The sequence below is a fragment of the Rhinolophus sinicus genome, linkage group LG04 (assembly GCF_036562045.2).
Source record: "Rhinolophus sinicus isolate RSC01 linkage group LG04, ASM3656204v1, whole genome shotgun sequence".
Lineage (NCBI taxonomy): Eukaryota > Metazoa > Chordata > Mammalia > Chiroptera > Rhinolophidae > Rhinolophus > Rhinolophus sinicus.
In genome coordinates, this window is record NC_133754.1 from 140347724 (window position 1) to 140370307 (window position 22584).

A 22584-nucleotide genomic window follows, 5' to 3' on the forward strand; every position below is an offset into this window, starting at 1 on the left:
CAACCTTAAGGCTAAGCGTCTTTATTATTCTACAGGGAATAGTGGATTCTCCTTCTTTCTTCATCTTGACCTTCAGGCATTTCTTTGCTCTTTCGCACGACTGTGACTTTGCAGAAGGAATTCCAGAAAGTTTTTTAATACAAGTCTTTCATTCCACAATTAGAATTAAGCTTTTAAAAGCAGACAATGTAATACAGATGGCCAACAGACATATGCAAAGATGCCCACTGTCACTAACTATCAGAAATATGCAAATTAAAACCACAATGAGATCTCACCTGATTTGAGTCAGAATGGCTACCATCAAAAAATCAACAACGTTTTTGTACACCTGAAACTAATAATAAAATTTGAAAAAAATCAACAAACAAGTGTTGGCGAGGATGTGGAGAAATGGGAATTCTCATACACTGTTAGTGAGATTGCAAATTGGTATAGCCAATATGGAAAACAGTATGGAGGTTCCTCCAAAAATTAAAAATAGAACTACCTTATGACCCAGCCATCCCATTTCTGGGTGTTTATACAAAGAAATCCAAAATATTAATTTGAAAAGATACATGCATCTTTATATTCATTGCAGCATTATTTACAATAGCCAAGATATGGAAGCAACCTATTTGTCCATCAATAGAGGATTGGATAAAGAAGATATGGTATGTATGTATACTAGACTACTTGGCCATAAAAAAAATGAAATTTTACCGTTTTTGACAATGTGGATAGACCTAGAGAATATTATGCGAAGTGAAGTCAGACAAAGAAAGACAAATACCACATAATTTCACTTATATGTGGAATCTAAAAAACAAAATAAATGAACAAATAACACAAAAACAAACTCAGATAGATACAAAGAACAAACTGATGGTTGCCAGGTGGGAGGGGTATTGGGAGTCTGAGTGAAAAAGGTATTAAGAAGTACAAAGTGGCAATTACAAAACAGTCACGGGGATGTAAAGTACAGCATAGGGAAAATAGCCACTAATGATATCATAACTATGTATGGTGTCAGGTGGGTACTAGACTTACTGGGGGGATCACTTCGTAAGTTATATAAATGTCTAATAACTATGCTGTACACCTGAAACTAATATAATATTGAATGTCAACTGTAATTTAAAAAATAAAAATAATTTTAAAAATAGAATATATTACATATTTAAAAAGCAGATGATGTGATAACAAAATTACTTAAACGCACATTAAAAGGTATGCAACTACCATGTTTCACTGAATATAAGACCTAGCCAGACAATCAGCTCTAATGTGTCTTTTGGAGCAAAAATTAATATAAGACCCGGTCTCCAGTATATTATATTATATTATCCTATCCTATATTATATTATATTATATTATATTATATTATATTATATATTATAGACCGGGTCTTATATTAATTTTTGCTCCAAAAGACGCATTACAGCTGATTGTCCGGCTATGTCTTATTTTGGGGGAAACACGGTAATATTGGAACCTCTCTGGGCAGAGCAGTGTTGCCTTGGTGAGGAGTGGACATGATCCACACACTGGGGTAGGTGGATTGTGTGCGAGGGATATATACTTGAGAAAACTGAGTTCCTAAAGATGGGAAGAAAGTGAAATCAGGAAGTGAGGACTAAGTGAAGAGATATTTGTACACCCATGTTCAAAGCAGCATAGTTCACAAGAACCAAAAGGTGGAAGTAACTCAAGTGTCCAACAACAGATGAATGGATAAACAAAATGTGGTATATGCATACAATGGAAGGTTATTCAGTCCTAAAAAGGAAGGAAATTCTGACTTATGCTATAACATGAATGAACCTTAAAAACTTTATTCTAAGTGAAATAAGACTCTCAAAATGACAAATACAGTATGATGCCACTTATATGAGGTACCTAGAGTAGTCAAATTAATAGAGACAGAAAGTAGAATGATGGTTGCCAGGGGCTGGGGGAAGAAGGTAGTTATTGTCTAATGGGTACAGCATTTCAGTTTTGGAAGATGAAAAGCTTCTGTAGATGAATGGTGCTGAGGGAAGTACAATAGTGTAAATGTACTTAATGCCACTGAACTGTATACTTAACAATTGTTAAGATGGTAAACTTTATGTGATTTGTAGTTTCCCACAATTAAAAATATATGCTATATTTTTAACCAAATTAAAAGAACTTCTAAGTTTAAAAAAAGAGAAGGAAAATCATTTATCTACTTTATTACTTTGCCTCGGTTTTTTCCTATTTCTGCTACCAAATGGGTAGGAGAAAGGGAACTTTTTAAATTAACTATTATTCACTATTAACTACTATTAGTAGCTAGAACTGCAAATTCAGAACTGCAAATTGAGCTTAATAATGCTTAATCAGTTGAGATGGATAGAATACATGTCATTAAAGCTGTATTCTTGTATTATGAGTTAAATTGAGGAAAAAGCCCATGTTTTACTATTCTTTACATTCTTAAAAATGATTAAAGCCACATCCATTTATTGCCTTAAACACAGAAAATGCTTACATTGAACCACAACTTTGATTTAATATGTTGATGATAAAGTTCTTTGAAGACTCTATACAGTCAAATAATAGCTTTTATAGAAGCAAAATGATTAAAAGCAAAGAGCCAAGCACAAAGCTCTCGTTGAAGAGCTGATGGTAGATCTGGTAGATTTGAAATTCCAAGAAGAATTCACCATTACAGCAGAATTAATGCATGGTATAATAATAAATTCACCAAGGAAAGTACTGACCCTCATAAATGTTCAAGAACAATGAAATTCTGGTCACTGGTAATGTGAGGAAAACCACTAATACCCAGAGCCACTGGATTCACTTAATGAGATTAAAATGATATATAGAGAGAACAGAAAAGACATTCTAAAATGTTCCTTGAACACCAAAAGGACAAAATTGACAGATATACGTATTCAAATTACCAAATTGGGTAGAAAAGAGAAAATCCATGTGTGAATTAAGAAGGTCTTCTCCTTGAGATTTTTTTTTAATGTGGATTTACTCTGTTTCCCTCATTACCTCGCAGCTATTAGATTTCAATGCTAAGTTTACACTTAACACTTGCCATAAAAAATAAATTCCTGATAGAAAAATAAAAATGAATAACTGTATAGATAAAGCAAAGCTGACTGGGGGGGGCGGGAGGGAGGGGGCAAGGGGGAACAGCAGTGAGAGTCTGTCTCTGACACCAGGATATTCATGGCTGGAAAACATTTTTCCACTTAATGATAATCTTCAATAGTTATTGGGATCTCTGCCTGCTTTCATTTTCTTTTCCTCTGGCAAACTTCCATTTGCTCTGGCTTTTGCAATAATAAAAAATAAGTAAATTTGACTCAACAAAACCCAGTATTATTTTACAAGTACAAACTGAAAATCCATCTAAGGTTTGGCTTGTTGTTTTTGAAACTGATGCTAATTTTAAGCAACAATTCGGAGAACCCCTGGAGGTTTACATGAGTTCATCAGTAGCAAAATCATTTGAAAATCATTTTAGATGTTTTCCAGAGCAAGAAAGAAGCTCTTTAAACTGCCGAATTTCTTGGCATATTCCACACACCCACCTAATGTTCCTGTTACCCAAATGCAAGCAGAGTTGAAATTTCACTGCATGGCAAAATTAAAGGTGAGATATTTGGCTCTTGATTTTCTGTGTTGAAATGACTATAACATCTTAGATCTTGACTTGGGGTCCACAGATGAGACCTTCAGATATAAATTTAATACTCTCATAAATGCCCAACACTTACTTTATCAATCATATAGAAAAATAGTGAACATTTTGCTGAGCAAAACAAGAGGGTAATAATGAACTTAAAAAACACAGGGGAAAAGTTTAAGAATCAAAAATCTACCCTCATGCTGTGATAAACATCTGCTGGCTTCAGCAACTAGCAGCTGAAGCAATTTGAATAGTAAATGCTTTTATCTCAGAAAAGAGCTACATTGAAAACCTCTGACACTGGTGAAAATGTGGGACATATAAAGCTGACACTCGGGGACCCACTGAGAGTCCTGGACTGGCCGTTACCAGTCCTTAGGAAACAGAAGTAACACAAGAGCTAAGAGAAAGTTCAACAATGCACCATGGTGTGAACTGACTGCACCTTACAAGAGAACCCTAGCAACCCCAAAATCACAGAATGAAGGTTCAATTGAGAAAGGAAGCTTGAGGCCCCATATCCACATCCCCACCAGGGAAGGATGCCAGGACCCAGAGAATTAAGAGATCCCTTCCAAGAACCCATGTCATCATATAAACAAGATGCTAAACTTGATTTCTCTTTAATTTAATACAACTTTCTCCAATCACATGAAATTATGATTCTATAAACATGCAAATCTTCCCTATGTTCTCCATAAAGTTATTTTTGTCTCAGTCTTGAATAGCTACATTTACATGCCCTCCAAAATGCAAAAACTAAAGCATTAGTTTGGCCCCCAGCAACCCTTAAGAGCACTTGAAAATACACAGAATCGTAGAAAAATAAAGATCACATTTCATGGACACTAGCTTTTCCACCTAGACAGACACAACTATTTACTTCAGCAAATACTGAGTCTTTTAGAAGACAATGTCAATTTTATTGCTTTTAGAAATAATGTGTAAAGCATAGAACTTTACAACTTGCACATGAGCAATTCCATCTTTAAATATATTTACGTGGTGAGAAAAAGTACATGCATATGAATATATAGAATTTTAAAATCGCCATCATTTACATTACAAATTTCTTTATACAAACATCTTAAACTTTTTTTCTGAAAAAGAAAATTAGCGACTGGTAAGAACCCTCTGAGACTGCAGAAAATCCAGCTTTCCATTTAAGCAGCCTTTCACTGAGAGACATGAGTGATGGCAGATGAAGGCCTCTTGAGAATAGACTCAACAGAAAATGACAGCGGTTCATTCACCGAGAGTTTTGTTCCAACTTGTTTGGCTACAAAAAGGTCTTTTGCGCATCTATCTATTGTAAAAGTGTATTTCTGGTTCTCCTTGACTAAACACTCTCTGTGTTTCTTAGGGGCCTCTTCAAAGGCCTCTTTGACAAATGGTGTTTTCAACTCAGGACCTGATTTGTCATTAAGAGTTTGCTGGAATAGTGAGTGGAATGGATTATGTTTAAGTGGTAGAGGGTGCCTGGTGCTTTCTTTGCTGATCTTGGTTAAGACGTGCCCTTGAGCTGCCAGGGAGTCCGTGTCAACAATTGGAGAGAAATTCCGTCGGGGTGGGGAGAATGCAGACCTCTCAGGAACAGCCTGGTGACCCTGAAGGTCAGTTCTTGAGGTCTGGACCTCAGAAGTGTGAGGCAGCACCAGAGAGCCTTCCAATTTGGGTGGCAACATATCATGTTCTGTACCGAGACCATCCTGGACTTGTATTCCCTTCAAGTCCCAGCTGGCCCCAGGTTTCAGGGCTTGAACTGAGGTGGTGGCATTTAGCAGGCATTGCTGGTAGAGGAGAGTGTCACTAATTGGGCCACACTTGGGCCAAACTAAAAATCTTGAGGACAAGGGATACTGTCTGTAAGTCGTGGCCACACTGACATTGGAAGAAATTAGTTCCATATTCCCAGACCCTGAATACTGCATGGTTAGATCAAGGCAAGTGGGCAAAAAATTACAGAAGTCTTTGCTTGGCGGTTCCACTGGGGTGGGGTTGTAGGCACCTTTGTAGGAATTGTATTCAGGTCCATGCACCATGCGGTTGGGCAGGAACAAGGCAGCAGCTTGGGAAGCTTCCAACATCTCCCTCTCTTTATATTCTCTCTCCAGCATAATGTTCTCCAACTCTTTATCAGCAAAGGCCCGCCTTTTTCTCATCCGGTCACTTACGGGGGGAGGTAGAGGTAAGCTCCCTCCCACATAAGTCTCTGCTGGAATGGGGCGGTAGCCTAAAATAAGCAAGCATTGCACACGAAAGAGATTAACATCTAGGGAAGAAAAATCTGGACATCCAGAGGCAACCGAAATACTACAAATTGGCAGAACAAGTGTTTACAGTTTTATATCACTAATATATTTATACAGAAAGCAAAAGTATTAGTTCAATTTTACATTGTTCCCTTTGGAGGAAAGGATATAATAATGTTTTGTTATTTTTGTTTTTGTAGTTATAGGCTTGTTTGTTTACTTTCACAAAAATACTTCCCTGGCTGAAATTTTAACATTCTTCCCAGGCTCCTACACAAGGCTGTTGATCTCACTTCAATCAACGATTTATTACTATCCATGTTATCTTTTTCCATTATAAAAAAAGATAGCTATACCTAGAGCTGATGTCACTTTTATTTTCTAAAGATGGCTCATTATGTACACATTGTTACAGTTGGAGAATAATCCAAGGAGAACTAGGAAAAAAGAGAAAGTTAAAGCAGATTAGTGAGGAGAAAAACAGAAAAGACTTAAGGAAACAGCGAAACATAGAAAATTGAAAAGAACTGTTGACTAGTCAAACAGATTCTGTAGTGAACACCAAACTAGGCCCCTACCCCTGACTGCCAGTGCAAACAAACAAACAAAAGTGGGAGCAGAGCGTGGAGATCCCGGCTATATTGAAAATAACTGCTCTAAAACATTTTTCCCAAGCACTAATCATGTTAGCCAAATACCCAAATGGTTGAATAAGCAATCATTCGAACATAGCTTAAGTCATTCCACACTTTATGAAGTCAAAAACACAGATCAGAATAACAGCATGAATAGAATTCCTGGTGGCATAAAATACTTTCATCATCCCCAACACTCACCACTATCAAATTTGTATGAAGGATCCACTGTAACATTTGTGTAACAAACCCATCAGACTCATTTGCAAATAAAATAAAATTTGAAAATTAATGTTTCCTTTGCCATAGTAAGTTTTTGCCAGGAAGTTATTTACTTGCATTTACTATTCCATGTAATCCTCCCACTTCTCAAATTGCTTTGGCCTAATTTCAATTTATCAGTGTGGTCCCTATGGTTATAAATTTGTTTACCTAGTTTGTAATCAAATTGACTTCTTAAAAATGAGAAACCATTCTAAGGCCAGAAGGATACAGCACAGGGTAAGACACGAACAAACTTTAAAACCTGTCCAGAACAACCCAATTCAGAAGCCACATAAGAAAAAACAGAACTCCAATATCTATTTTGTAATCCTCTTTGCAACCTGACTCTTATGAAGTAGTAATTAGTGCAAATTAGTGCAAGCCTTTCTTGTCCTGAAATGGTGAAAGGCAATCAGCATATTATTTATCAGGTCAATAAATACATTCCATATCTGAACAGAGATAACTTTGAAAAATCAGAACTATTTTAAGATAAATCGATGTATCCCCAGGCTTTACAGAAAGTGAGAACATGGAAAGAGTTATACACTTAATCTGTTCAAATTCAACCTCCACGTCTCTTATTTGAGTCTACAGTCTCGACTGTCAAAATGATAAAGTGATGTGTGGAATAACCACAATTATACAGAGTCCAAGAAGGAAAATGGTAAAATGAAAGAGAATGGGACTAGAGGTTGAATTGTCCAGACTAGAGGTCTTTGTTGGTGTGGGTAGCTATTAAACTCCTCACCTGACTTACTCTATTTTGTTCCAACTACAACCAAAGAATTTTTTTTTAATTTATTTCCTTCCAGGACATCTGTTCCGGGATCACTTGGCACTGTATCTTTGCACATCCCTCACACTAGGACAAATTCCATATGCACTCCATCTCCATGTTAATCTAATATCTATTAGACAACAAAATTATCAGTAACAAAAACCTCAGGAGGTATGTGAGACTCATTTTTCCTTGTCCTGATTTCCTTCTTAGGGAAAACTTTCTAATAAAAAGTACCTTCCCCTCAGATTGCTCCTTCACCGGTTAATAAAAATGACATGTGCCAGAATGATGACAATTTCACTCAGAATTTGGTTTAAAAGGCTAAAGGAATAATTTTGCATTGCTTTACCTTCTAAAATGCTTTTGGCCAGCAAACTGGGTGCCCTGACTTGCCTCTGATACACAGCTTTGCGATCGAAGTTATTCTGTTTCCCGGAAAGCCCCTTCTTGTCCTGTAAACACACACACACACACAAACCATCATCAATAATGCTCTGAAAGAAAACGTGGGAAAGCGAGAAGGAACGGTGTCAGCAACTCTCCCCTGTCTAAATGTATTTCTTTTCCTATCCCATGTTTAAATGATTCCAAATAAATTAATATTATTAGCACTCCTTAATTCCTGGGCAGCAAGTTAGCTCAGTCCGAAGCCGTCTACTGGCAAGCAGGGCTCCGGCTTTCTCTGTGGCTGCTTTGTTAGAGTCACGCAGACTCTCCCTGTAGCTAAAAATGGTGGGACATCTCTGAGGAAGGTGAAATCTACAGCCGAGGAGATGATGGGAGCCCGGCCCTAAACGATAGCTACTACGCGGGCCGTGTGGTGCCCAGTGGTAGGGCTGAACATGCCCAGGGCTTGCCATTGGACAGTGACGTGGGGCTGGTTTCCCCTCACAGTAGAACTGGTGGGACGGGTGCAGGGTGTTGAGGGAGAGATAGGATGGTCCCTATCTCTGACAGTCCCCTGGTCTGGCCGAAAACTCCAGATTGCTCACTGGGTGACTGGGACGCAAGAAGGCGAACAAAACCCACGGAGGCCGCCAGAGACGTAGGACAAGGGGACACCCGCCCTTGCACCCGCTGTCCACCGGCCGTGGGAACGCAGGGTCCGCAGTGAAACACGCTGGATGCTGGAGGAGGCCGAGTCTGGGCCAGGGCCACCTGGGGCTTGCAGTGCACTCTCCAGGGCCCTTGGGAGGCTTTCTATTAGAGTCACTGCCTTTGGTGTATACGTTGATCCACTCCCCAACCCCTCCTCGGTAAAAAGTAAAATCAAAAATCCTCTCCCTGCCCTGAGTTGCTCTGAGCTCTCCAGGCACAGGAACACAGGAACATCAAGTCCAAGATTCAAGAAATACGTTCCTCTGAAAGAGAACCCAGGCTCTCCTCACAGCGGGAACCCTATGGTGGGAGACCGCAGAAAGCCCTCCACCAGCTCGCAGGTAGCAATCGGGTTCAGAAGCTTCTGGCTGCATGACCTCGGGCTGCAGGCACCTAACTTCTCATGCTACTTTTGGTCTCGTGTAAAAGCGTTAGCACGTTCGGCCTATCTCAAATGACCCGTGACAGCAGGAGCACCCTGGGCCTTGCGTGCTGCGTTCTTCTTTTTTGCGATCAGCGCGAGTACGGCGTGCAGCATCACTATGGGCGCCATGCACCGCATCAACCATTCTAATCCTCCTCTTGCCAACACCACCAAAATAAATGTTAAAACTATTTTTTAAACGCCCTTCCTATAGTGTCTCGAGCTGGCCTAACCATTTCCGCGCCCTTTTCGACTGTTTAACACAAAATCTTTTCTACAAAGTTCCCCAGCGACGCTCCAGGCATCCTCCCTCCCGACCCTGCAGGCCAGCGTGGGAAGAGGTGTTCTCGCCACACTTCCAGGGAAGTGTCAGGCGCCCCGAAGTCCTGGGCCTGCGTGGGTGGGGAGCAGCCCCGTTCCCTCCAACTCACCGACCCCCCACAAAGGCCCCTGACGCCACCGCCAGGCGTGCCCCCGGGCCCAGCGGGTACACACCTCGGTGGCCTGCTGCCTCCGGAGCGCCACCTGGGCGGCCATGACGCGCTGCCGCTCCACCACCAGCAGGCAGTTGGCGCACTGGCAGTCGCGCCAGCGGCAGAAGCGCTTGTGGCCCTTGAGGCAGGACACCACGCCGTGGTTGCGGCACCGCGCGCACTTCGGCGTGCGGCTCAGCTTCCGTGGCTCCGCGCAGCCTCCCGCGTTCATGCCGCGCTCTGCATGCCCCGCGAGGGCCTGCGAGGCCTGCGACGACGGAGGCGGCCTCAGCGGCAGGCTCCCCTGATTCTCTGGCCTGCCGGACACCCCTGGGGAGGCGCCCGCCTCCTCGCCTTCGCCCTCGAACTCCCCGTCGTCGTCTTCCTCGTCCTCATCCTCATCGTCCTCGCCATCCCCGTCTGCGGGCAGCTGGGTGGGCCCTGGCGGCGTTCTCGGCGGCGCCCCACGGCCGTCCTCCTCCATCTCCAGGCTCTCCACGTCGATCTCCCAGTCCCCGGCCGCCGGGCCCGCCTGCCGGTCAGCCATGGTGTATGGCACCTCCCTCGGGACCAAGCTCAGTCGCCTGCACTCTGGGAGACACGAAAAGATCCCCAAACCCACCGGCCTACATGAGGCACTGTCACCAGGCCCTGGGACCAGACCTGGTCTGCCTGCCTCTGGCCCCTTAAGGAGCCCTGCTCGCTACCTGTCCCTCGCATCCAGGCCCCAGGTACCTGTCTTGTGTCTAAAGAATCCCCCGGGAATCGCCATCCCAACAAAGTTTTTATCTATTAATTCTAAATGCTCTGTGAGCACCTGACCTTTAACCGCAGCCCCCTCTGGCTGTACACCCACTTTGGGGACAGTCCCCGGTAATGATTGTGTCCTACTAGGCCAACCTAGGCCACTTGTCAGGCTTCCCCATACCCAACTAGTATGACCAAGATGAATATAAAAATGTCGATGGAAGAATTATTTTTCTTTTGATCAAAAGCGGCCCATCGAACACAGAGCGGTCCCACCCTATGCCTCCCAAAGGTCTCTCACCCACAGACACCACCCCGACAAATAATTAATAATGGAAGTGTTCTGCTGTCATTACAGCCCCACAAGGATACTGGGCACACAGCTCTGCAGATGCTCTTCCAGCATCAACAGTGCTTGGGCCGCGCAGGGCTGAGCCGGACTGAGAGCCTCCGGGCTCTATGTACATCGGGCATAGTTTGCACCTTAACGAAAAACTTCCAAGAAAATTGAAAAGATAAGGAAAGGTGATTCGCACCCTTTGCCCTCCCTGACACCCCAGCAACATCACAGCACTCACCAAGACTCTGAGGCCCGGGCTAGCAGCCGAGGCAAAAGATATCCAGCCTTGGGATCTGGCTCTTGGAATGCTGGCAAAAGATATCCAGCCTTGGGACCTGGCTCTTGGACTCCTGGCTGTGCTTGCAAACAGGAAATCGGGGGCTGACAGCTGGAGGCACGGAGCCCACTGGATGGGAAGTGGGGGAGAAAAGGGGATGGAGAAGGTGAGTCAAGTCCTTACGGCCTCGCCCCACACATCCCGATCTCTGCAAAGTTCTGATCAGTCCTCTGCCAGCCCCGGGCGCTTCACCTCGCTGAAGCTACTTTCGGCTTCCTCTGCCCCAAACTGGGAGGGAAAGGTTGGGCCACCCTGGCCTAGCTCAGACAGCAGGCTCTTGGGGAGGGCGGGCGCACGCAGCTGCGTGCGGCGCAGCGCCCCTCACAGCAGTCTCCAGCCACCGCTCCCTTTCTCAGTAATATCCGCTCGGGCCCCCGAGCTTTGCGCCCGCTGATTGGCCAGTTGTCAGGCGGTGTGCACGCTGATTGGCCGAGGCGCGCCGACCCGGCGCTCTCCCCCTCTAGGCAGCCACCACGCTCCTCCTCTCTGCGCTCGGGCAGAATACTCCCGCGCCGCCTTCGGTGCAGCGGGGTAGCCTGTCCAGACATTAAACCCAAAGCATGACGGCGCCTACCAAGGTGAAGTCTCCATTTATCTCATGGACTAGGAAACAAGCAGACACACACTCTTAGGAATCGCGTTGTCCACAAGAAAAGGTAACAGACGACAAGGCAGAGATAGAAAGGCTACTGTTGGTCTCTACGTTATCAGCATCACCAGTATTTCTGTGACTCAATCATTAACCCAGAGTTGGGTGCAAAAATGAGGCCTCTCTAATCGGGTGAACGGTGGCGGCATCCTACTTTCTCCTGCAAGACTAAATCAATAGTTATCTTGCACCACAGCGCCCGAGTCAACGGACAAATAACTTGTAAATATTTTTGTACCTAGCGCCTCTCATCTTCGAAATGCAAAGTAGTTTCTCATTAACCTTCATCATGGCCGTGAGGCAGGCAAATCGCCAAATCATCTGTGTCACATTTTTCTTCTATGGCAATTACTATTTTGGTTGATTTGGGGAGAACGGACATACATGCCATTAAGAGATTTAGGTACAATATATTCATTCTAAGCATGTTTATAAACGAAGCTCTTTTATAAAAATATTACTTTTTAAGGTGAATGAATGTATTTCTAAAGAAAAAAATACTTTTTATTGACTCCCTCAAAAATCCTCACATAAATGTTTAGTAACAGTTAACATTTACAGGTTGAAAGGAAATAGTCCCCTAATACAATGCTGCATTCTATTTCTTCAACTAAATTTAAAATCACTTAGATGCTTTTCTAGTTATGCTATTAAATAATTAATACCTCTCAGGATCGGTTTAAGAGACAGATTAGGAAATTGAGTGCCACCGCACTGAGCACATAGTAGGCCCGCAATAAATATTTGTTAAAGAAAGGAAATTGCTGAACTGAATCTACGTTACCCGTCAGAAAGTTATGAGTTAACCAAGCTCGGAGAGGTTGGAACAAGGCTGCTTAGGAATTGCTATGAAACTAACCCGATCCACTAGACACACAGATATTCTCGGACTTTTGCTGAAGTAAAGTTCTTCCCTGGTGACCAAGCACTGAGGTTTTCCTTAGTGCGGGTCCTTCTCTCCAGAGCCGCTTGCGATGACCAGTGAAGAAAATAGAGAAACAGTCCTACTTATTTCTGTGGGCAGCTCAGTCGCTCTGAGTGTCACCGAGGGTGACTTAGGAGCTGTGCGCGCTCAGACATGGGACAGAATCATGCCGTTCGTGCCTCTCGCTTGGCACCACGTAATACCACCAGTGAGTTTTACCTTTTGCGTAGCGCTTATACTCATTAAAGTGCATTTGTTCACCTACGTTAGAGAGTTTGCGTTGACTGCAGCCGAACTATTTTCCCCGTTTTCCAATGACGAAACAGGTTCAAAGAGCGCCTACACCACCACGCCGTAACCTACACCACTCCCACGGGTACCCCCACCGGTCACAAAGTGGTCTGAGATAAGACAACGGACTGGTGAGCACCTTGGTCATATCGGCCTCTGCTCTGAAGTCTCAAAAGCTTCCAGGAGCCCTTAGCTCCCAGCCAGTAAAAGCTCACAATGGGTTCCCGGTTTTTATTTTGTTCCTCTCTACCTCTTCTAATTTTAGTGCCTAGCGTTATGAGCAGACCTCCTGCAATAGGATACAGTACGTTTTTATCAACTGTTTCTGGTGTTTTCTGTCTCCCTCCACTAGCTACATTTCTGCATTTGCAAACAGGCTCCACAACGTGCATGCAACCTACACCACTTTCACCGGTACCCCCACGCCTGCTGTGTATGCGTGCTGGCAGGCTGGGCTTTTACTTTATTTATTGCTTGGCGGGTGGGGGAGGACCTGAAATCTTTAGCTCTTCTCCAGTTATTATGAACATTAAGAAACAAAATCAAGAAAGTAGGTTTGTTAATTTGCGGTAACTAGATTGGGGAGAAGGGGTACCGGAAGGGAACAGGAGGGGAAGGGGGCATGAGCGGCTGTTTACTAAACAGAAAATAAACAAGACAGGCAGTTCTTGAACTGGTTTGAGTTGCAAAAGCTGCTATGTAAGAAGGAAACAATTGGAATTTGTGTATAGTAAACCACACAGGCTGATGCCAAGAAGGGAGATTGGGGGGGGGGGTGCACCCGAGAACCTCGGAGCCGGCTCCTGGGAGCACACCGAGAGAGCAAGGCCCTCAGAACGTGGGTCAGAGCTGGGCTGCTCCCTCCTCCCCCAACACAGCCAGACCTAGAGAAAGCCGCTTCAGCGTGCTTCACAGAAAGGCTCGGCCCGCCAGCGGATTTCTGGATGGGTGGGCCCAGGACCGTTCCCTCCCGGCATGCTCCCCCCACCCCTAGCAAAAATCTGCACAACAGCCCCACTACTTCCTCCAGACTTCCCTGCCCGTCTCCACGTGCCCCCTCTCCCCACCCTCCCAGGACCCCATCAGCTGTACTTGGGGACATGTCGCTATAATCGTGATCCAGATGAATTACACTCTGTTCCTGGACCTGAATGCCCCCAGAGAATCGCGACCCCAATTGTTGAGAGGTGAGGTGGTGTGGAAGGGGAGTGGAGAGCGGGAGGTTTTATCATGGGATGAGCTTAAGGAAGTCTGAGGAACGCCGATACTAAATGAGAGATTACCTGCATTTTTCTGGAAAATTAAAAAGGAAGCCAAAGTTGCACAAACTGGTTACTAAATGAAATACGCAGAAGCAAAAGGAGTCAGAGAGCCTGAGCTCAAGGCTGGTTGTTCCACTGAGGTGACCTTGGTCAATGAGCTTTTCTGCGGCTTAGTTGCCACAGGTGCAAAACAGTATGAGAGGCCTTCTCGGCCGGTCCGGTCGTTGTGAAGACTCAGTAATAAGGTTAGAGAGTCATCACACAGTAGAAGCTCAATAAACATTTGTTTATCCCACAGGTGGCAGCGTGCGCAGTTCCGGGAGGGTCCAGCTTCCGGGTGTCTCACAAGCTAGACATAAGCGAGAGCGCAGGGAATCCAGCTCTTTTCTCCAAGTTCCTCTATTGAAAGGGGTCAGGATGTGGCTGAGGATCTGCTCCGTGAGGAAACAGAAGTGCTTTTGGCTTGTAAACTGACACCAAATTACAAAGTGCAATTCGGAGTCCCTCTTGTAAATGACCAAGCAGCCAGGCAGCTATTGACTATGAGGGTTCGGCCTGGAGGGGCAGAGCGGGCCCAGCGCTGACGCTCCTCCTCTCCCTCTACTTCCCTCTCCCTTTCCCCAAAATCATTCTCACCGATACCTCTTCCCCTCCTTGCAGCTCAGACCCAGCCCTTTGCAAAGCCTGCCTTTAGCGAGTCAAGCTAGGGAACCTGAACAATAAAGTAGGAAAGGGAAGGGAGTTTTTTTTTCCTTCTCCTTCTTGATAAGGGTGACTTTGTTTCTTACAAATACTCCTCAAAAGACAGAGGGAGGGAGGGAGGGAGGGAGAGAGGGAGGGAGGGAGGGAGGGAGGGAGGGAGGGGAGGGAGGGAGGGAGGGAGGGAGGGAAGGAGGGAGGGAGGGAAGAAGGAAAAGAAAGAAAGGCGGTCCTGTGTTTCAAATCTCAAGGTCTCAGGCCTTGGCCCCTGCTGGCCCATCCAATTCCTTACTGTGAATCCCAGCTGGCCCGTCCCCCCACCTCATCACCCCTGCAGGCGCTGCCTCCCTTCCATACCACCACTTCGGTCTGCGGTCCCACTCCTGGGTGGCCTCTACAATTTGGCCCCACCACCTCTCGCCAGGTTCACTGAGCCCTTGACCGCCGAGTTGAGCTGCCCTGGGCGGTTCTCCAGACCCTGGCTCTACGCAGGCAATCCGAATTGGAGGCTGAGCGCCTGGGTTTCAGAACTGACAGACTGAGCTTAAAATGCCGATCTGCTACTCGTTGGTTGAGGTGTAGAGAGGAGGACCCTTAACCTCTCTCTGAGCCTTACTTCCCTCAACTGCAAAGTGGAGTCACCTTAAAAGAGATGACGCCCTAGAACCCTGGAAGGGTGACTGCCTGTACATGAACATTCAGTATACTTGGGAGCTGTTACTGTACATTTTCACTCCGAGAATTAGCCTGCAGAGAGCCCGAGGCTGGGAGAAATGCGAGGCGCGATTACCAGTTTCCTAGGCTTCGAGATGAGGCAGAGCCGGTTGGAACACTGCCCTCCACCACCAGCCGGAGTCGCCTGGGGTGTTGAATGACTTTTGGGAACATCTAGGCAATTCTGTAAAAGGGCTTTACTCTGTCCGATTATGTCTCTGGTTTCTCCAGAGATGACCTCGAATCCACCTCCGCTCACAGAAAGCTGCTCTTAACATTGTATCGCCTCACAATTTTGACCGATTCTGGACACGGCGAAATAAATAATCCCAGATGGAATTGCAGAGATACGATTTCCCAATTTGCTTTGCGTAATCAAATATACGACCTGTCACAAGCAATGGGGGTTTGGGGGGCGGGGGCTTGCTAGAGATAACTGTTCTCTGAGAAGCTATTAGAATTCTCTGTTTCCCTGCTCTGTGTGTCCAAAAAAAGCAGAAGAAAAAGACAATGCGATCTGGGCTCTCATCCCTCCTCCGTGGGAAGCAGGGTTTAAATAACAGGCTTTTAACACCAAAAGGGATGCGCTTAGTGCATGCCCCTCAGTTCACAAATGGAGAGGGAAATTGAGGCTTAGAGAAGTTCATGGGACTTGCTAGGAAGAGGCACAGTTAAATAGTGCCTGCGCAGGACCAAAGGGCCCACAGTAACTCCCCCTCCAGATCGCTGCCTTCACAGAATTAAAAATAATAATAAAGTGCCCTTTGCAGCAGGATCAGATGCCCGGGCTGTGTGAAGCAATCATGCCGCACATATGGAAGGATCTGCCGGCCCACCCACCCCAACCCCAAGGCAGCTTCCATCCTCCATGCCGGGAAACATAGCTCAATTCACTTGGGGGTCATGTAGCAGCGAGGAGATGAGGCAACTGCAGGCCTCCTTGACTTCTTAGTACCCATTCCAAATGGTTGTCAGGGGAGAGAGGGACTCAGGGTTGTAGTGGGGCCTGGGTTCCACACCAGGGGTGGTGTCCTTGCTATGGAAGGCAGCCATCGATGGGCATGTGGCTTGTTGCCACATCAGGCCAGGCACACACACACACACACATAGAGCTCCTGCTCTAGGCCTCCCTGCAGTCCCTAGGGAACCACACTAACTGAAACAGTAAACCTTTACCCTGAGAACTGTCCACCCATACTCCCATCCCATATCAGGGTTTAACATTTTATTCACACTCAAATCACTCTTCATATTTTCCAACAGTCCAAGTACCAAGTAGAGAGGAATCAAGAGAAGGAGGGGGAGACCAAGTGTTGATGGGGCAGGCACTATGGTAAAAATTACTCATTTCACCCATGTATAGAAGCCATTGGGCAAATCTTTTCACCTTCCAGGGCCTCAGATTCCCTGATGATAAAGTGAGGACTAAAATTCAGTGATCTCTAAGTTCTGTCACACACATTAAAAACTATAACAAATTTTAACTCTTATTTGATGGACTCATGGCTTAAGTAACAAGATCAATGGCATGAAGAAAGGGTGACATCTGCTTCTCTATACTTCTGTGATTGATCCAGTCTAGTCAAAATCCTAATCAGTAATATGAAAACAAAAACAAAAAAATCTATCAAATGCTATCAAAAAATTTATCAAATTTCCATCTATCAATGGAAATTGCACAAAAGATACAGTTACCTAGAGCCCAGGCCCAGTGAGGATTCACTCCGGTGACAAAGAGGGTTCCCACAAGTCACAAAGGTCCCATGATCCTGTGGCTTCTGATTAGGTCCATTCTGGCTGGATTTTAAGCAAAAAAAAAAATTACCAGGCTTTTTAAACAGGCCTCCCTACCCCTGTCCTGTGTGATATGTTCCCTCTGAGATCTGAGTTTGAGCTCTGGGAAGAGCCAAAATATTTCCTTGCTGTCTCTCTGAAAAGCGTCCTTGCTGACAGGAGGGATTCCTCCCAAATTCTAGCAGAAGCATCCCTATATGCTCAAGCTTTACCCTAGCCTCGGGGAGACTCCAACAGAGCGACTTGCACAGCACAGATGCTCCAATCCTGATGGGTGGGGGTTGGGAAGGAGTAGATAAGACAGGATCAAACTGTACTTGGCTCAGTCTTTGCTTTCATATGGATAGCAAGCAATTGTCCATATATCCAAGTAACTGAAGTGTGAGCCCATGTCTAGCAGCCAACTGGCAGAAAAACAGACACCTCTAAAAGCACTTGACCTTCCTAAGACTGAGTTCTGGGATTCTTTCCGTCTATGAAATAAGTGATGAAAAAAAAGTAGTAAGACTCTGGGGATTCTCCTGTTGTATTCCCGGTGTTGCCAGCTAAAGTAACCCTTGATCTTAGGCCACTTTGCTCACCATCATTCCTTTAGGCTCTCATTGGCTACTCTGCAAAATGAAAGACTTGAAGTCAAACCAAATCACCTCTAATGTTCTTCCCCCTATTTAAAAAAAATATGTCTATATGGGGTGAGACAATGGAAAAGGCTCCTGTGAAGGTTACTCCAAGGAGATGTGTGGGGAGGAGAGAGGAGACAGGGAGAAAGAAAGCCCAGCTTGAGGGGGCGCCGCTTATAACAGTGCTGCATAAACTTGAAGAGCCCAGAGGAAATATATTCTCTTTGAAAACGTTGACCCCTGAGAGCAGGTGGGTGTTCTAAAGGATGGAGATGAGCAAGTCGGAGGTGGCAGACAAGGGGAGATGTCACTTGCTTCACACTGATTTACCTCCGCTGGAGCGCAGGTGCATGAAACTCCCGTCCCCTCCTCCTGGCCACCAAGCCCCGCTTAGCCCTCCATTCTTGCCCCTTCTTTGGCAGAAAATTTATTGACGAGGTGAGGCCAGGCTAACAAAACTGCAACCCTGGGCGCTTCGGCCCCTCAAGAATGCTTTGATCCTCCCCCAGCGTCTAGTGGTCCCCAGCCAATTGCATTGCCAACCCTGGTGGGGCTGCTGCTGGAGGACCCAGTTTCCCTGAAACCAGTGGCTGGTGCGTCCTCCCTGCAGCAAGAGGCCACGCGGGGGCGCTGTGGGGCGGGCTCCCCAACCTGTGCTCAGTAGAGCCGTAGAGCCTGAGACCCAGCAGCCCTCCCGCCCAGGGTCGTGCAGTCTCCAGAACCAAGCAGCACCCGCGCACCCCGCAGCATTTAATCCTTGCCACCGCCTGCCCCCATCTCCAGGAGGCGTGAGGGATTGGTAGCGAACAGTGATTGATTTGGAAGTTTGGAGGGTCATTGGCCCAGGAAGGGAAGACCGTAGTGGACAGAACCCAGATCTGAATTTGAAGCCACGCCATTCCAGCACACTTCCCACCAGGAGTTAACTAGAGCAGCAGTAATGAACAGGAAGGAACCGAACTGCGGGCTCCCCAACCTGCGCTGCAGGAAACCAGTCCGAGGCCCTCCCAAGCCTCCAGGTCTTTCTTCCAGAAGAAGCCAACTTGATCTCCCTGAACACAACGTGGGCAGGCTCTTGTCTCAGAGCTGCCCCTATTCCACACCGTATTCTTGTACTCAGCCCATTTCCCCACCCATTCTTCAACTTGGCAAATCTCTCCATGCAGAAAGTGCCCTGAGGAGCAGAGGACGTTTTCAGTGAGGAACAGATTTTCAGAATTTCATTTTATGGGAAGTCTAAAATTTGGTGGTAGGAAATGACCCAAGACAAATGCACGCCATGTAAAGATTACAGGAAGCTGTGTAGACCAGACTGGGCTCTGAAAGCACAGGAGAACTGAAGTCATTTCTGGGTTGCTTGACAAGTTTTGGACAAGTCACTTAACCTCTCATTTATAAAAAGGGATACTAAATATTTCCCTTGCCTGTAACAATAGTTTCCTAAGTTCAATGAAAAAAAAAAAAAGGAATTCTTTGAAAATCATAAAGCATTTTGACGATAAATTATTAATGAGGTTCCCCTTGTCTTATCTTGTTCACTTTCATGCCCTGCGTAGCATGTTGATAAGATCAAAAAAGATGATGTCTGTGAAAGGCCACAGAGGGAAATACAGGTGCTATTTTATTAATGACGGCGCAAGCAATGCCTGTCTCTCAAATGAAGCTGTCAGTATATTCCTTCACCAGCCAAATAAAAAACCCCATGCCTTACCTCCCTTGTGGCCACCAAGGAACAAAAACTATGGAAATGATTACATAGATTTCTTTATCCCTGTGAAAGTTGGAAAGGAAATATTATTCTCACTTTGAAAAGCAAGAGGTATACAGAAAGGTAAAAGAAAGAAGAAAGAAAAGAAAGAAAAGAAAGAAAGAAAGAAAGAAAGAAAGAAAGAAAGAAAGAAAGAAAGAAAGAAAGAAAGAAAGAAAGAAAGAAAACTTTGCTAAATAAACAGGTTGACTCAAACTCATTTCTCTTCCAAAGAAACTTTGTGTTATTGTGCAGGAAGGAATAGGTTCATCTTCAACTCTATTATCTCAGCTAAGACTGCTTTCTAGCTGTACTGCTTTCTTTCCTTTTCTTTTACTTACACTTTTATTAATGGAAACTTTTAACAATATACAAAAATAGGCCAAATAGTATAATATCCATCATTCTAACTCACTAGTATAATATCCATGCTATCCATATGTCCACATGGATATATAATATCTGTATGTCCATTAGCCAGATTTAACAGTTGTCATGGGCCATTCTTTTTGCCCTCCCTTCTCAAAGGAATGCTTCAGAAGTCCACTGCGTTTCTGTCAATTAAAGCTGCAGCTCCACTGACTGAGATGGTAAGATTTAATTATACCAATTGGATGAAATTTCTTGAGCCTCAGATCTGATACTTTCTCGAATTCACAACCTTGTAATAAATCACTCCAATAAAATACCCATCATTTGAGCACCTGGCTTGATGCCAGTAGGCTGGGGACAGAGGCACAGGTGGCAGAAGTTCTCTAGGTTCTAGAATCTAGAAACTAAATTTCCTGTAGCCTGCTTTTCTAAGCAACTTGAGGGACTTCCTCCAAAATACACAGTAGTTAATAACTCCCTTAAAAGGTTGGGATTGTTGCACTGCAGGGCCTGGAATTAGTTCCTTTAGCAGAGAGCTTACCTCAGCCCTGGGTTTGGAACTATAAACCCATTGGACTCCACTCTACTCAGAGAATTTTACTCAAAAATGCCTTTTGAGCCGAGCCGAAGACATCTTTGCCTGACATTAACAACTTCCCAAGATCTCAAAGAGCAAAGTTTTTGTTGTTGCTGTTGTTTTCTTTTCCGCAGTTTTTCTTCATCCCAATTTGTACAATTCATACAGACATCTGTACACTTAACTTTCATCTAGTTAAGAATTACAAAGTCGGTAGATTTCACTTATCTCTTCCAAAAGAACTAGATCTGGCCTCAGTACACGGTCCAATATATGAAAGCACATAATCAAATTCCAGTTATAGCATTCTCTACAGTATTCCCAGATGCCACGCGTCATTTGGCAAATCTATAATGTAATAAATATTGATGGTTCCCTTACATGTGGTGTCAATATCTGCCCAGCCAAACATTTTTTTCCTGCACTCTCTTTTAAAAATATGTCACTAGAGTTGTTGTCCTGAAATTTGTTTGTACTCTGGCAGCTTTATTTAAATGTCAACCAGATGCAGAGTTTCACTGAAATGTTTTTATTATTACTATTACTATTATTATTATTTGTCCCTATGGATTGTTGGTGTTTTATAACACTTTTTTTAAAAAGTCTTTCTAAGATGTCTGTTCCTGACTGAAGATAAAACATTTTAAAAACCAATGAATTTCCTCGCTTAACACGTTTTAATTTTCCTTTCTGGCTCTGGGATCACAGTTCCTGAATTTCAAATGTTTTTCAATTCAAGACACAAGTAGAGTAACTGCTTAATTGAGTGTAGTTGAATATAACTGTAATGGTGATTTTTCCATCACAGAAGGAACCTGTCAATTACAACCTTTTCACCCTCCACTTACAGTTACACACACACACACACACACACACACACACACACACACACATTCACTCAAAGCCCTGTTTTCACTCTTTTCCAAAATATCCTTCTGAGGTGAAATTTTTCATGCATAAACTCAGCTCAACCAAAACAATATTTTTACAGAAAGTTCAAGAAAACTAATTCTTAGTAATAGTTCATGTGGGTAGTATATATACTTGTTTTTTAAACCTAGACTTGAGCATGTCAATAATTAAAAATTGAAAGAGAAGAATCCATGCACTTAGCCTGTGATGAGGAAGCCTGTCGAGTCTTTTGGAAGTTACCAAATGCTTAGTGAAAGTGGTTTTAAAATCAAGTTATATTACAGATTCTATAACAAAACAGAATTTTTCCGTTTTCCTAAAATTCCATAACTATAAGCATTCATTGCTGTAGAGATATACATATTTGGTAGGCTCAGACAAATAACTGTAATTTTGTTATCACTACTACAGGAAAGGTTTTTTTTGTTGCTGTTGTTGTTTTTAACAACTCCTCCACTTAAAAAAACAAAGGGAAACAAAAGAAACTGATTTTTCTATGCCATACACAGAAAAACAAAATAAAGCATCAGGAAATTTTCGAATAGTCACTTAAAAATCCACATTGTGTATAAGTGATATTTTGGGGGAAGATATTAATTCTTAAGTGTGGAATTTTATCTAGAAATTTTGGTAAATTTACATCATAATGAAATTACTCTCACATTTTTTTTCCCTGTATGTTTATAAAGCATTAAAGTTTTACTAACCAAATTTCTCATACTTGATACAAATAAGAAATAGAATTTTTAAAAGCTTTCTAGAAGTATAATTACCTTTTACTTCAGCTGTAAAATTAGTTTCTCTAAAAACTATAAAACGAATTAAATTGATATGAAAAATACAAAGTCTGTCATGCCTGGTTTGGAGGATAAGACTTATCTTAGTGGTGCTAAGCATTTCATGTCTGTTTCTTATTCATTGTTTGTAAAATTTTAAATGAAAACAGCCAAAATAGGCTACTTTTAAATTATTCAATAATTACAATATTCTAACAAAGGAAGTTGGGAGTGCAA

At 43.9% G+C, this 22584-nt stretch overlaps 1 protein-coding gene across 4 annotated transcripts; it reads right to left on the reverse strand.

The window, feature by feature from the left end:
• Window positions 1-4550: 4550 nt before the first annotated feature.
• On the reverse strand, window positions 4551-11351 carry DMRT2 (doublesex and mab-3 related transcription factor 2). Of its 4 annotated transcripts, XM_019730171.2 has the most exons (6): window positions 11202-11351; window positions 10911-11078; window positions 9608-10176; window positions 7940-8042; window positions 6264-6344; window positions 4551-5888 (listed from the first exon to the last, which is right to left on the reverse strand). In XM_019730171.2, exons 3-5 carry the CDS (start codon window positions 10130-10132, stop codon window positions 6289-6291), a joined length of 684 nt encoding a protein of 227 aa, XP_019585730.1. In that variant the 5' UTR covers window positions 10133-10176; window positions 10911-11078; window positions 11202-11351; the 3' UTR covers window positions 4551-5888; window positions 6264-6288. The 4 variants fall into 4 exon arrangements, with proteins under 4 accessions (XP_019585730.1, XP_074186611.1, XP_019585724.1 ...); XM_074330510.1 differs by lacking the exon at window positions 6264-6344 and having other exon boundaries at window positions 11202-11343; XM_019730165.2 differs by lacking the exons at window positions 6264-6344; window positions 11202-11351 and having other exon boundaries at window positions 10911-10965; window positions 11008-11045.
• Between the last annotated feature and the right edge of the window lie 11233 nt (window positions 11352-22584).